The sequence below is a fragment of the Perognathus longimembris genome, chromosome 4 (assembly GCF_023159225.1).
Source record: "Perognathus longimembris pacificus isolate PPM17 chromosome 4, ASM2315922v1, whole genome shotgun sequence".
Classification (NCBI taxonomy): Eukaryota; Metazoa; Chordata; class Mammalia; order Rodentia; family Heteromyidae; genus Perognathus; species Perognathus longimembris.
The window spans coordinates 60,104,238-60,120,622 of record NC_063164.1 but is presented as its reverse complement, the minus strand read 5'-3'; the positions used below and the strand labels follow the sequence as shown (position 1 = coordinate 60,120,622).

Genomic DNA, 16,385 nt, shown 5'->3' with positions numbered 1-16,385 from the left:
GTAGATTTATAGGCACCTTCTATTTATTGCAAATGAGGGAAAATCATGAAACTTTTTTATACAAATAAGTAAGTATAGTCAAAAAGGTCATATTTTTGCCCCATAACATCCTAGATTTAGTGAAAGTAACGGAAAGTAGAGAAAATCTGGCTTCATAAGAAACTCTGATGTGTGCCACAGGTAGTCATTGTCCTTGTTCATGTTGCCATCCAAGCTTCCCCTTGGATAGAGATGTTTTTCAAAGCAAGTTCTTTTCAGTGAAGACATAATTTATCTACTGTGAAAACTTACTTTTGGCCTACAGCCCTTGCCATCTATAAACTTCACTACAGTATAGTTCATTGCTGCTGATTTTCTTGTTAACAACAAAAATACCACTTTCTCAGAACTCTACCCAGAATAACAGTTTGTTCCATGGCTGTTCTCCCCGCCTGTTGTTTCATGAAATGTTTGCAAAGTCTCCTGGCTTTGGCTTGAACCACATTGTCACAAAATGATTTTTTTTTTAGTATATCCCCAGACCACAAGTTAACCACATTTCCACATTTTACTTATTTTTTTCTTTTCTTACTTGAAAACCCATTTTTTTCTTGGTTGACACATTCCTTGAAATTGTTTCAATGAATCATATTTTCTAGTTTCTGTAGGGAGCACCTTCTACAATGTATACCTCATGTATATCTAATTCACCATGACAGATACAGACCATCCCAGGATTTCCTTTATTCTTTGTTTCTGTCAAACATATTTTATATATTTTCATTTTTTGTGTCACCCGTCTCCCATAGCTAGTTTTGTTTTGAATGATAGTTTATCATGCCAATTGTTAAAAAGTAATAATTCCGTGACTGTTACAATGTATACAATGCGAAGATGTGGGGCTACATATAAGCCCAACTCACCAGTTAAGTGACTTACCACAAACTGCAAATGGGGAAGCAATAATTAGGCAAAGCTCTGTGCTCAGTGTAGGTCAAAATCCTTTGGGACATTAAAGAGTGAAAAAGCTGTATACATAAAATCTGACCATTAAAATGCCATTAGATATATTTTATATTTTGATAGACATATGAATCCATACTCTAGCATTTGTTTGTTTGTTTCTTCCTTAGAGATATGAGCTAGGCATAGGTTAACTAAATCTCTTTAAAAATATAAAAATGAACAGGTTTCCCCCCCCCCCAAAGCATATTCATTCATTGTCAACTGAGAGACATTATCTTGAATAAAAGAAAGTTTCTGTTAAAATACAACTGTAGGCTTTTCTACATGTTTCTGTAGACAGTTCAGGCTTCTTTTGACATCATTTTTAATAAACAGCAATACAGTCCCAGTTCACTTGAGTAAATGAATGCATTTGCAACATTCATTTGGCACCATATTCTCTTGATGATTATGGCATTTGATATGTTCTTTTTTGCCCTCTTTGTCAGCCTGGTTCTTCATGTCAATCTATAGTCTTTTATGTGGTTAACTTGACAGATGCAGGAAATTGCTGCCAAGCTTTGAAATGAGTTTTTTCAGCAGTGGCATCTGGGTATCAGATGGTCCTCTTGGCTGGCCTCTTGTCTTGCTGCATGTTGGTTTGAGTGGGGTCTGGTGTAGCATCACCTGTTGCTATGCTCCCTTTTCCTCCCATATGTCCATTTCCCATGATTCATGGATGAATGTGAGAATAAAAGCTCCGGTTCTGTCTGTATTTGAGAAAAAAAACACAGAAATATGTTAGAAGGTACAGAGTTCTCTCTTTGACAAAGGGATACTTCCCTTTGGCTGGCATGTTTATCAGCTAATAATTTGGTTATAAAGACAAAGGTTTGAAAGGCATTTTTAATGAAAGGCAAGAAGAAGGATGCTGACTAATTAGTGGAAGTGCCAGGACTGCTTTATTTTCTTTAGTGTACAGTGAGATAAGATGATCTCATTGTTGTACATGATAATCCAGGAGGAATTTATACATTTTTTAGATTTTTATGATGTATTTAGAAAGCTCTTCTAAATTTAAATTTTAAATTTCGAAATCTAGAATTACACTCTTTGCATGTTATCATATTTGAAAAACAGCCCTTCAGGGAAATAATCATTCTCACAAAGAATATTTTTATGTTATTAGTCCAAAGTATGAAAAATGCCAATGTTCTTCTCTCAAGTCCTCTCTCTATGTCTGTTCTCCTCTGTTATTCACATCCTGGTCACCAGACTTTTGTACTGCTTCTGCTCCTTTCAACAGTACTACAACTTGACAACTGCTCTAGGGCACAACCACATGTACTTCCTCAGAAGTGGGGATCTGACTATTTAGAAATTTCACTCCCTATATCATTTTCACTCTAGAGGTCCTAGGAAAAAATCACTCTTAAAATCACTGAAGACATTGTCCTTTAAAGGGATCAAAACTTGAGTTCTACCCTATGGAACCACATCTTCCAAAATATTTTGCAGAAAGGCCAAGTGACCAATATGACCCCAGTGAAGTGTCTTCCTATGATTTCATAGTTATATGAATACCAGGATGACTCTCTGCCCATTCTCTGACTTTTATCAATAAAAAATCTTTCCTGAGTTACTTGCAAAGAATTTTCCAAATACATATTTTCCAGGGAAACTGAGAGGACAGTTTTCATTTGAATTAACTCTAGCACTGACTGACCTAAGGAACCAAAGGAAGGGTACCACTGGATTGGTGGTATTCCCATAGAAAAGGTAAAGGAGTGAAATTTCCCATTTTCTCCTTGTTATCATCTCTCAAGGTTTTATAATTTGGCAAAGTTAAGAAGGTGAAAGGAGTATATGTGACTTTAATGATCCTTTCCTTAATAAGTCAATAACAAAATAGCATAAGAAAACCCATCACATGGCAATTATGCAACAAATACTAGAGTTCACCCTTCAGGCTATGAGAACTTGCCATGAACTACAAACTGCATGCAGTTTGATAAACTGCTTCTTCAAAGGCCAACATTATTTTATTGAAGAAATGGTCATTCCTTCTCACCATTACATCATATTTAATGGCTGTATTTACTTTTATAATTACAGTTCTTAAATTTAATTTGGAGGTATTTCAGTGATGTATGTTTTCTTTTAAAAAGTCACTGTGTAATTTTTGTCCATTGCTTCTTGCGTGTAATGATTTGCTGTAACTATGGTCAATATTGAGGGAAAAAATATGGGTAATTTATCTACTACTAAGAAACATAATTTAGAAATCTAGAAACAAAATGAATAAAAAAGAAAAAATTTATCTTTCAACTGCTAAAATGTAGTAATTTCTAATATTGACTACGTGCTTACTACACAGGACCTATTACTCTAAATGGATTGCAAGGTCAGAAAACTCATTTCTTGTAGCCACTTAATGAGGTGCATTCTATTATCATTAGCAGGTACATTTTTTTCAGAAAGGAGAAAAGAAGCCCAAGCGTTTAAGTGATTTGTCCAATGCTGTTGTTGAGCTAGTTTTTGATTCCCCAGCAATCTGTCTTTAGAACCTACACCCCCCTTTTTAGGGGGAGGGTGAAAAAGAATTTTACTGAGTGAGAAAGCAAGGCACGACAGGACTGTGCCCATGGTCAGGATCTCAAGATGCAGCCAGAACCTACACCCTTAATCCTTATTTTACTTCATCTTGTGAAGTGGTATTTTGTTTTTTGGGAGCTTTTTTCTGAATTGGACTCAGGGATTTATACTTATTTGTTTTGCTTTGCTCTACCACTTGAACCACACTTCCAGCTCTTGTTTTTGCTCTTTATTTTGGAGAACAGGTCTCCTCGACATTCCTTCCTGTTCTGGTTTCAAATAATAGGTGTTTGAATTTCAGCCTTCTGAGAAGCTGAGCTACCAGTGCCTGGGTTGAAGTTACACTTTTTTAAAATTAAAAACTGGAATTGGAACCAAAAGAATCCAAGACTTTTGTTACCAAGGCTTTACATATATTTTTCTATTCCTACATGACACCATGGGCAAAAATACTTATTTTCTTCCTCATCTTTGAAATCTTTCTTAAGAGACCTGAGCTAGTCATCCTGTCACTAGTGTAAGTCCTCATCACATTGCATCTAGGTTTCTTGCTTTCATTTCCTGTATGCTTCTTGGAAAAACTTTAGTTTAAGACAGTTGGAAGATGGAGATAGTGCCATCAAATAGCAGTGTAGCTGGTTAGTGGTTTTGGAATCGCTTACAGAAGAGACAAAACTATCATTTTAAGTTGGGGCTGAATTGTATTTCTCAAGGGTAAACAAAATGAGAACAGGATATTGAGATAAAGTGATTACAGTATATTGAAATAAAAATAAGCACAACTAAGGGAGCTTAGACTGTATGCTTTTATTTCCCACAACAAAAAGTCAACCATTGAGAGTTTATCTACAGGGGACTGGCCATAGAGACCTTCCCCTGGATTGTCAAGAAGTGGTTTCTATGCATCAGGCCATCTTTGATGTGCTATAACAAAGTTCCTTTTCTTTCTCTCCTTTCTTAACAGAAAGGTTGTGGGTACCACCTGGATCTGTTAATGGTGGCCGTGATGCTTGGGGTATGCTCCATCATGGGCTTGCCATGGTTTGTGGCTGCCACAGTCCTCTCCATCACTCATGTCAATAGCCTGAAATTGGAGTCAGAATGTTCAGCTCCAGGAGAACAGCCCAAGTTTCTTGGCATTCGGGAACAAAGGGTTACTGGGCTTATGATTTTTATTCTCATGGGCTCATCAGTCTTTATGACCAGCATCTTGAAGGTAAAAACCTGCCTTTATAAATTCATGATAAGGCAGAATATATACTTAATATTTCATTTGAATATAAGGCAAAAATTCAAAAACACATTATCGCAGATGATGACTGTGATGAACAAACATCTTTTATCATGTATATGTGATTTTCATCTTTACATAAAATTAGGTCTTGCATTTAAGAATAGTTAAATACATAAAACTACACTGGTGATGTAAAATTTAATGTGTAAATTATTATAATAATTCTAACATGGTGATCAAATTATAGACAAAGTCATTTCTGACTGACTGATGACCTAAATTCACTGCAGGCCTACACAAATTAAAGTTTGTATTTTATTGTTAGTGGCCACATAAATCAGCAATTAATACTATAAATTAGAGGTGTGGACATGAGCACAGCTATGGTCACAGTTATAGTTACAGTTTTGGGGGAACTTTTTATGCTAAAGTCTCCATAAAACAACTGTCTGGACATCATCATTGCAGACAATAATTTTTTTTAACACTTCAATGATTGAATCCATTTTGAAAAACAGTAGAGAGTATTGTTTTATCACATAATTTTGGCAGATATCCCAGGGTGTGTTAATTACATTAGAAATTATCATTCATTTTAGTTGTCTGTAATTGAATTACTTAATACTTTATGCCAGTTTACATGTATTTAGTCATTGAAATAAGTACAAATTCAAGATTTAATGTCAGTCATGTAAGTAATTACAGACATAGGATAATTTCCTTCTATTCCCATAAAAGGAGACTATTTGAACAATTCTTATGTTTAAAAATGTCTGATTCAGTATGAAACTACCTTTTTAAATGGAACTTTAATTTCTTACTTTAATCCAAATACCCTTGACATTGTGAAATAAGATTTAAATGACCTTTTAAGTGGTAAATAGTTAATATTGATTGTAGTATAATAGTTAATAACATTATTACTCATGTATCATGTGGTTTTAAAATGTTTTTGATGCTTTAAATACACCTAATAATTCTATGGTTATTGTCTTTTAATTTTTTTTAGATATTGAGAAACTAAGTTATAGAGAGGTTAAGTAATTTTCCTGAGGCTACACAACTCAAATGTTTGAGAAATGGAATTTTAAATATGTCTTCGGGTTCTATGATATAATTGCTTTTGAAATAATTTGATCTATTTTTTTACTTGGTAGCTGTACAATTGAATGACTCCATTGGAAAATCATGTCTGTATTCTCTCCAATTGTTATTTTACAGTTCATCCCAATGCCAGTGTTGTATGGAGTATTTCTTTATATGGGTGCTTCATCTCTAAAGGGAATTCAGGTAAATGACCTTTAGTACTACAGACATATCAAGGACTAGTGGAGCGAAACCATGTAACACTGGACATCATGGGAAAATGATGTAATTGAGGAGCAGCTTTCAGACCACACTTAAATTTTCTCAAACAGGCTAGAGTCTGCAAAAGCTAAAGAAAATCCTTTTGGTTACTAATGATTTATAATCTCAAAGTACTTTTATTTACTGTAAACACAATGGTAACTCTAAGAAGTTTAGCTATTACCCCTTTTAGAAAACAATTAGTGTTTTAAAAGGCATATGCAAATACTTACAACCTTTGACACTCTAAGCACATCTGTGGCTATCTATAATAGTAGCAAAAAGCTTCAGCAAAAGAAAACTTTTTTCCTTAAAAGATATTTATTGCAACACATGCTATCAAAACAGAAAAGTACCCCAATTAAGTAATTAAGTTCATTCACCAAACACTAATAATTATGAGGATCACAAAAATAGTATGATAAAAATACATATGACATAATCAAAAGTGAACAAGTACCCACTATACCTTTATAAGCCTATGGGCTTGTGCTGAATTAAAAGTGGAGGTGAAAAGTAAAAGCAGTTTGTTAAGATAGTGAGTTTCTGGGTGAATATTTTTTTTCATTTGGCTGGTTTGTGTAATTACTTCTTTTAATCTGTAGAGTTCTTTTTAAAAATCATAAGCAAAGGCATAGTGGATGGCAAATATTATGCATGTTAGTTAAATGCTTCAGATGTATTAATTTTTTGTTTATTAACTTTCAACCTAAAATCAACTATTCATTTCAGTAGCGTATTATCTCACTGTTGGTGGGGGATAATAAATCTGTGAACATATTTTCTAGATGGTTCTGGCTTCAGATGTTTCATATGGTTATTGTAAAGGTGGGAACAAGGGTTACTGTCACCTGAAGGCTGCATACAGCTGGAAGATAGCCTTCAAGATGGCTTACCGCAGGGCTGAGGGCATGAGGTATCAGTTCCTTTCTTGTTGTTAGTAGGAGCCTTTAGTTTTTGTCACAAACACCTTTTCAAAGGATATTTACATCATGGAAATGAACTTGGTTAAGCAATGAGAGATAGAGACAGATAGAGACAGAGACTGAGAGACAGAGAGGAGGGAGAGGCAGAGAAGGGTAAAGACACAGTAATTTTGTGTGGCCATGTTTTCAGTTGTCTGGGTTTGAAGTTTGGATTGTGCAGAATAGGGAAAATAGAGTTCATTTCCCCCAAGAGTACTAAAGAATTTGCAGAGGCATATGAAAACTTTCACAAGTATGTTCTGAACACTTGCAAAGGTTTTTTTGTTTTGCTTTGTTTACAAAATCTTTCTGTTTGTTTTTTTAGGATGCTATTATGCATTGCCTAGTGAGTGGCCCTTAAAAATTTCTATTCTTAGGGAATTTCGGAATGTAACTATACAGAAATGGAATGGAATTTATTATGAGTATGCTTCTAGGCAGAGAGGAAGACACAGAAATAAGGAAGAGGGGCATGTGAAAATGAAGGAAAAGACGGGGGATTTCCTAGTGGTGGTGGGCTTTCATTTTGTAGTGCCTTCATAGGAATTATAGCCTGGCTTACATCTTCAAGTTTCTAGCCTTTGTGACCATGAAAGAAAACATTTCTTCCCAGAACTGAGAAGGCAGGAAATCTCAAAAACTGTATGTAGATCCTATAGATGGGATAGTCTTTTATCAATTGGTGTGACGTATCTACAAGAAAATAATAATTGTAGCAACTGTTGAGTGGATAACTGTATCATGTGACTTATTTACCATTATCTCCAATCTTTGGAGCAATTAAAAATAAGTATTATTAAAAAAAAGAAACCTTTCTGTTGCACCAAACCACAAAATTATGGCAATTTGTGACAGCAGCCCTAGGAAACATTTGAATAATTCTAGTTTTATAACTTAAAATTTACTCAAATGCTTCAACTTTGGTAGAGAGACAACACTGGAGTTTTATTTATTATATAGATTTTTTTTTCCTGTCAGCTAAAAGGAGAAAAGAGCATAACTTCTATGATATAGCCAGTTGTTGCTCTTCCAAGGAGCTTGCAATGCAGGATCACTGTTCCTGAGTGAACAGGCTGCCGGCCTCTGACTTTGGGAGAATAGCTCTCATGCATTGGGACAAGGCTAGATGTCAGAAGTGAGACAAAACTTCCAGAAGGGGATACTAACCCAAGGGATAGATGGCGTGGTTCTACTCATTTGGCGCTGGGAAAATTAACTTTAGAGGGGATGGCTGAGAGTATTATGTAGTCATGTTTTCCTCAAATAATATTTAATTTCCTCATTTAAAATTTTACATATTAAAAAGTATATTCTGGTTCAGTAATATAGTTCATGAAGGGTACTTTCCAGTGCTTATTTATTTGGTTTGCTGAGTTTTTCTTCTTGCCTTAGGCAAAACTTCCATTAGTATTCATTTCATCTGTAAGAGAAAAGTACTTATTATTAAGCCCCAGGCTTTCATAAATACAACAGCAGAAGTTTAAGAAGCAAAGTAAAATCATTTTAATAGGACTCAGCAGATTTTCACCCTAATTCCATCTACATGATTTTTATACCCATGAGGCTTAGAATTAACTAGGAATGTCAAGTTTGGGAATTATTCTGGATGTGAAAAACATTATTAGATTCCCATAAGTTGAGTACAATAAGTTTGCTGCAACACAAATGAAACAGTAAACCAGGTTACATTCGAAAAAAGTCTCACACTAAGAATAGGACTAGTGAAATTTTAAATGACTCCCAAGCTCACTGGTTGAAATTTCTCTTGAGAACTGTAGTTAAGTTAGTAGGGAAATGGTAGTATGCCAGTACCCAGATATGCTAAAAGTCAAAGGCAAAACTCAGTTCATATATTTTAGTTACAGAAACAATAGGTTTAAGCACTGTTAAATACCAGTGAATCAACGAGCATGTTACTTTGTAACCTTGCATGTTGGGGGAATATGTATGTTACCTGAATGTTTGGCAATATTCAGAAACTAAAGATGTAGGCTTCTCACTGTGAAACATGGCAGAAAAAACAGATCACAGTGTTCTCACGAATGCTGTTTCTGTATTCAGATATATAACCACATTTATATTCATTCCAACACTTTGGGAATCCAAAGTAAAGCAAATGTGCCATTTAAACAATAACAATTGAAGCACCCACGCATGAAGTACTCTTATGCAATAACTGAGTGGAGAAATGTGGCTGAGGAAAATTCTATAGAAACAGACATTTTCAGTTGGAAGCCAAAAGACTTCATGCCATTTCTTTCCTATTCTTACCTCTACTATGCACAATATTTTATTTGTTTTGTGAGTTCCAATTTTTAAGAGATTCTGAAGAAGTAGACACAAAAAAATCCAATGACATCAATGTGGATAATATGCAGCGAGATGAATGAGGAATGAGTATAGTTTAGCACTCTGCATTTTTTTCAATAAATGTACATTGGACAACGGATGGTAATAATAATAATCTACATGGGATTCTAATGTAAGTAACATAGGAAAGAAAGGGAATACCATCCCACAAGTCTGATAACACAGAGAGAAAGATGTTGTGATATTCCTATTATACATACAATCTAGTTTTGGTAAAACAGCACGTGTCAACTCTGATATTTACCTTCTGTAGATACTTTCCTTCATATTACAGTAATTTGTGAATTATTTTATGATAATTGCTTGTCATTAGCAGTTAAGAAATATTACTAATTTTAATATTGTTCTTTGGAAAATGCATATGTTATATAACTGGAAATGGCATGAAGTAGAATAGTGACTGATAAGTATTAAAAGAATTATTTCCTAATTAATCACCTCATGCTAGACATTGGAAAATAATATGCAGCATGATTTGTTAGTAAGCAAAATATGATCACAGATTTAAGCTTCCTTTGAACATTTAATTTATAAATTTTGAAGTTGTTTGCTCGATAAAATGGTCTCCAAGTCCTATCTGTAACAATAATATTGTAAGGTTCTAAAATAACTGAACTGTTCAGTGGCAAAATTGATACAGAAATTGCATTGATCCAGGTAAAATAATTTTAATAAAATACAATTGAAATACGGGTTTAACAGTTCAATACAGGAAATATTCAAGAAATTAAGGTTTGTGCTAGGGAATACAGATCAGTATTTGTGTAGCTTAATATTCTCTAGCAGGTGCAAAAACCTGGTTCAATCCCAGTAGGACAAAATATGAGAAAGACCAAAAAAAGACATTAAATTTGAGCTAACAAAGTTTATCTGAAAAACACATTGTTAAAATTCATATAGATTAAATCTTTATGGTTATGCTTATATTTGTAAAAATAGCATCAAAACTCCTTTTGGGAAAATACAGTGGCAAATCAAAACAACAGAATTCAAAAAAAGGAGTTCAATGTATCTTGAACTTGCAGCAGCTGGATAGGGTGTAGAACTCAGAAAGCAGAGACAGAGAGTGTTTTCTGGGAGTTATTACCAAGCCAGGGATAGCTAAAGTTAGGAAGATGGACAAACCACTCTAAAAGAGAGGCAAACAGAACAGGAGCCTTGGAAACCCTCTTAGGTAACGCAAGAAGAAGATTGTGACCAGGCAATGAAGTGGAGGATGATGATTGTGATTTGTTTTTCAGGGCTCTACTTGCCACAAGAAGCATTTAGCATTGACTTCACAATTTGTAAACACTTCTCAATTACAACTGTTACCATATCCAGGAAAATAAAGGATATGATATTGAGATTGTAGTATACTCGAATTGTTACCCATTGTTCTGATGCCTAATTATCACATGCCATGTTAATGTCTATCTTAGATCATATTAACTGTCTACTCATCCTACTTCTGTTGTCTTATTCTTAAACACAATGTAATATGTTTAATCTTTTAGTTATTTGATAGAATAAAGCTCTTCTGGATGCCTGCAAAACATCAACCAGATTTTATATATCTAAGGCATGTACCACTCCGAAAAGTCCATCTCTTTACAATCATTCAGATGAGTTGCCTTGGCCTTTTGTGGATAATAAAAGTTTCAAGAGCTGCTATTGTCTTTCCTATGATGGTATGGAATGTCTGTCAATTCCTTTTCTCTTCTATTATTTTCAGATCTCTTTGAAAACACATGAGGTAAAATTGGAATAGAGTTACTTTGAATAATTATTAAAACCTTAATGTAAACCTTGGTATGAAGATAGAGTTTGAAGATAGTATGAATTTTAGTGATTTATATTAATTTGTTATCTTTAATGGAGTACTTTGAGTTAATTGAAGTCAGATGGAAAAAGGTAAATGTTCAAAATTTAACATTAAGAGTATACCGACAAACATGAAATCTTAGGGGATTTTATAAATGAAATGTAACTAAATGTTTCATAGAAGATTTGAATATCCCCAAAGTTACAGTGAATTTGAGTGAGTAAACTAAAATTATCATAATGGATAGAATATAATGTTTACTTAATATAGCACATACTTAGAACTTCATGTATTTAAGAAAATATAGTCAAGTCTATTTTTTCAGTTTGAATAACTTCCACAAAATTACCCCACCAATGGGTAAAATCTTGGACATTAGACTGGTGATGTGTCAAGAAAAATAAAGGAAGAGTATGATTATATAGTAATACTTATTTTCAAATTTTACTACAATATTTAGCGTAGTCCAAACTGACTCATTTTGACACAAAGAGCAAGGATATCTATATCTCCCATATCAATATATTTCTATTTTAGCTATTTTTAATTTTCCCTTTAGGTTTTAGCTCTGGTATTTGTAAGAAAGTTGATGGACTTTTTATTCACCAAAAGAGAACTCAGCTGGTTGGATGATCTAATGCCTGAAAGTAAGAAAAAGAAACTAGAAGATGCTGAAAAAGAAGTAAGTCTTAGCAAAATGAATCTCATAAAGAAGAACAATGTAAAGTAGTAGCTCCTTCCAAAATAAAATTACTGAGTTTATCATTAGGTAGTAGCTACTAACAACCATGGGTAGACTGACATGGAAGTTTAATAAGAAATAGTAAAATAATGTTTGAATACAGAGAGCCAAGATTTAATATGAGGATATTAACCCTTTATGAAATATCCATATACATTGTATTCAATGGCCTGTGAATCTTAAGACTTATTTTTATAATTCTTCTCACATGGATGGAAGACATTATGCTTAACTATTTCCACAGTATGGTCATGCAATGGTTGCTTTTTGATATAATACAGAAGGGGAAAAAGGAATGATATTGCTGTTGGTATTGATTTAGGGAACAATGTTTTAAACGAAAGGTTCTGGTGGAAAATATAACTTTTTGAAAGGGGTGAAATGCTTAAGAGGAAAATATGATCTCATTTACTTTCAGAGTGTTTTAAGATGAATAAATGTTTGAGAAACTTTTGTGTTTTTATTATCTTCACAGTCTACTGATTTATCCTATTGTGTTTCATATGTTAAAACAATTTAGATTAAGCTTTATAGTATCTATAAAGTTTATATGTTCGCATAGATCTATTTTGAAGGCCACTTAATCATCTCATTTTTCAAAGTACATAAAACATACAACATGTATGGAAAAAAACATGACCTGGTGACATTAAGGAAAAAGTACTGAGCCCCAAATTATGAAGTGTTATGAAATATAAATACAAAATTTCTATGAAGACATAAATTGGAAGAAAATATTTGTGCTGTTCATTATTCTTTTTCAATTTTCTTTCTTTTATAATAGGCCAATCTATGCATTCACTTTCCAAATCAAAGTATTTCTCAAGACACACACACACACACACACACACACACACACACACAGAGAGAGAGAGAGAGAGAGAGAGAGAGAGAGAGAGAGAGAGAGGGAGGGAGGGAGAGACAGAGAGATTTCCCCTTTCCTTTAGGTAATTCACTTACAAATGTTAAAGGAGCCTTATTGCTTGAGTTGTTTAGTAAGGCCAGATTAGACCACAAAAACAAAGAGATCTCTGCTCAGAATTTTCTGTCATTACAGAGACTATAAATGCACATGCTCTTATTTCCTGTCAAATATCTTTCCTGTTTCTGGTGGAATATGATAAGAACATTCACAGTATTCTGAGACCACACCTATACCATGAAACACTGTTGTTCTTAGAGTTTTGAACTTTCAAAATGTTATGTAATCTACTAACCTTATTTAATATTTTTCCACACTCTGATTGAAGGATAACTTAAGATTTTATTTATGAAATAGAAGAGCAAGTTAGTGGTACAAATTTAATGGAATTAGGCATTACCAGGGACATAGCTGTCCAGTATGGCATTTATATGTGTGCATCTTATGATTCTTTAGGAATTTATTAATCCCATAAAGACCATGGAGACCCTATATCATGAGCTTCTAAGCTGTTTACATTATTTCAAATGGTACTCTACTAGGCATTTTTCTGCCCTAATTTTAAGGTAAAGATTATGAAAGTACTAAACATCACTAAACTTTCTAGAACTCATGCTTTCTGCAGAATATAAAAATAGACTGAAGATTTGCTGGGGCAGTCTAGAGCTGAATATTTCAGATCCAAATATGAAAAAAAATTGCAGTACATTCACCAGACAGGTTTATAGATCTTTACAATCCCAAAAGGTTGACTTGGTGATACTTTCATGAGGTCCTTGGTACATGGTAAGAAATAAGAAAAAAAGCACATCAAAGAAACAATCTAACACTGAACATTGGAATATATTTCTGACTAAAGACAGATAATTCTCCATCAATCTGGAAAGAGTAAAGGACATTTAAAAATATTTCTGTTCTAGCTTGGACTCAGTATTAAAAGAGTAGGATCAGTGAAGAGAGTAGGAATATTTAAGGAAGATGAAACGGCATCTTAAATCCATGGTTGAATTTTCTACTTGGTTCATTAGATATCACTATTTTATTTTCTTGAGCTTATCTTATATCTCATATCTAAAAGCTGTGATCTTATTGTAGTATACTGCACCAAAGACTCAGTCTTCCAGGAGATTGTGCATTAAAGTGGTAAATGGAAAGGTTCTCTAGAAATGTTGCATTTCTTCAATTGTTCAAACTGAGTAATTTGATCATGATCTGGCAAGATGGTAAATAGCATAAATGTCTCAGCTTCCTGAGACTTGAATTTAAAGTGAGCTCACCTCTTATCCTTTTGATAATAGTTACAAGCCTGTACCTTTATCCTCCAGGGTTTTCTTATCAGTAGCCCATTTCTGGTCTTATGGCACTGAGAAAACAATCATTTGACCTTAAAATTCAATAATGAGTTAAGCAGAATAAATAGCTACACAGGCCAGTCCAAGGTCGCAGAGCTTCTGTTCCAAATTTTCATGTACTTCATGCATATGCATATACATATGCTTCAGTTTTTAGAAAGAAAGGATTATAATCAGGGTAGAAATGAATATTGGAACCCTGACATTTTGCACATTGCTCTGTGTAAAGGGAAGACTGCAGAATCAAATTCTGGATGTCCAAATGTGCTCAGAGCACCAACATGCCTTCCTTCTTACTTAAGTATTCTCTAGGACATTGTATACATTTGACAAAAGAATTACTGTTAAAAGCAGAATGTTTGCTCTTGGACAGGGGGCAAAGGGCTGAATGTTAAAACCTGGAAATTAAATTCTGCAGAAGTGATCATATCACTTCTTGATCAACAATTCTTGATTTACTGAGGGTTCATTAAAAAAAAAACTTTAGAAGAAAACATAATGAAGACAAGAAGGGTCCTGTGATATAAGTAAAGGAGGTCATGAAAAAATGCAAGAAAACACCAAAATGACTAAAACAAGTGCAATCAAACAAGTTATAGAGACTGTATTACACAGATAAATGTCAATGCTTGTTGAATCTTACAATAGAACAAGCATGTTCTCCTTCTTCAAGCAATTGTTTTCTAAAGAGTAGGTCTAGGACCTCTACTGTATCAGCCAACAGTTGCCTGGTAACTTGTTAAGAATGAAAATTCTAACTCCAGATATATTGAATCAAGGCTCTAGGGGTAAGGCCAGTAATCTGTGTTAAAGAGACCTCAAGGTAAATGTGATACAAACTAGAATTTAAGATAAGCCTCTTCATAGAACCACATAGTTTGAATCTCCAGATTACAACACAATTCTAAATACAAAGTTGCTTCCTCAAAATTATGTACAATATTCCGATGATAAATTCAAATGTCTCCATGTATGTTTAGGGATTGTCTTACCACTCCCTTCATTTTTCTTTTATGTTTTTATTGTTAAGTTAGTAGTTTTTGGCTTCCAGTCTATTGAAAATCACAGGGAATGCTTCATATAACATGAGTTTTCAAAGATTTATATGTATATAGTATGTATATATATGTATATATTTGAAGTAACTATTGTATTACTAGTTGGGGGAGGAAATGGTTAGGTATTACATTCTATGGGTCTTAGGTAAAAGGACTTCTGAGAGCGCTCCCATTTATTGGGTTTTATGAATTACAAACTTTTCAAATAACTTCTTTAGTACTCTAAGCATCTTTGTGAACATTGGCTCTGTGTTGTTTATACTTTGAGATATTTGTGGACTTCTATATAGATACATATTTTGATAAAGAAATGGATGTAGCAACAGATGTTACCAATTTCATTAGAAAGGACAGAGCATATGCTAGCTATAATTTATAAACTATATTTGTATGCTGTTATAAAGCAAAATTCAGATCCATGATATATATATACGTATATATACGTATAAATGTATATATACGTATATGCATATATGTGCATATATACATATGCAAATATACATGTACGTATATACGTATATATGTATATATACATATATATATATCACCCTATCTATCAAAGCATGCCAGTTTATGTCCAGTTGTTATTTTCTAATTCAACCCAGCACAGGTTCTTGGCCTCAACCAAGTTAGTGAGTACTCTCATAGAAACATTTCATTTATTCCCATCACTTAGGCTTATTCTATATTGTCTCTCCTAACTAGAATTCTTCATTTTTCCAGCTTCTGTTCCTTCCTTTTTATGATGCTTCTTCAAATCCTCTGAGAGAATGGTTTATACTCTTATTTTTATTGCTATATCTTAGAACCTAGGAGGCTGCTGGTCATGTAGATTCACAACCAACTTCTCCAAAGCTCCTGTCTTCTCGTCCCCCACTTTGTCAAGTGTATTACATGTACTCAGTACATGTTTAAATACTGTTAAGAAGATTCCTATTCTATGCCTCACTTTTCCTACCCTTCCCTTGATTATAACATTAGGGGATCTTTATTTTATATCCAAAAATGTGCTAGGGATTATCTTTTTTTTTTTTTTTTTTTGCCAGTCCTGGGCCTTAGAATCAGGGCCTGA

At 33.7% G+C, this 16,385-nt stretch overlaps 1 protein-coding gene across 6 annotated transcripts in view; it reads left to right on the top strand.

Annotated features, from left to right (window-relative positions):
- Slc4a10 (solute carrier family 4 member 10) overlaps positions 1-16,385 on the top strand; it is a 267,507-nt gene that overhangs the window by 238,738 nt on the left and 12,384 nt on the right. For all 6 annotated transcript variants that reach the window (XM_048345333.1, XM_048345335.1, XM_048345332.1 and 3 more), the window contains 4 exons: positions 4,484-4,735; positions 5,975-6,043; positions 10,932-11,105; positions 11,799-11,921. In XM_048345333.1, the coding sequence (XP_048201290.1) occupies positions 4,484-4,735; positions 5,975-6,043; positions 10,932-11,105; positions 11,799-11,921 (618 nt within the window). The remainder of the gene's footprint in view (positions 1-4,483; positions 4,736-5,974; positions 6,044-10,931; positions 11,106-11,798; positions 11,922-16,385) is intronic.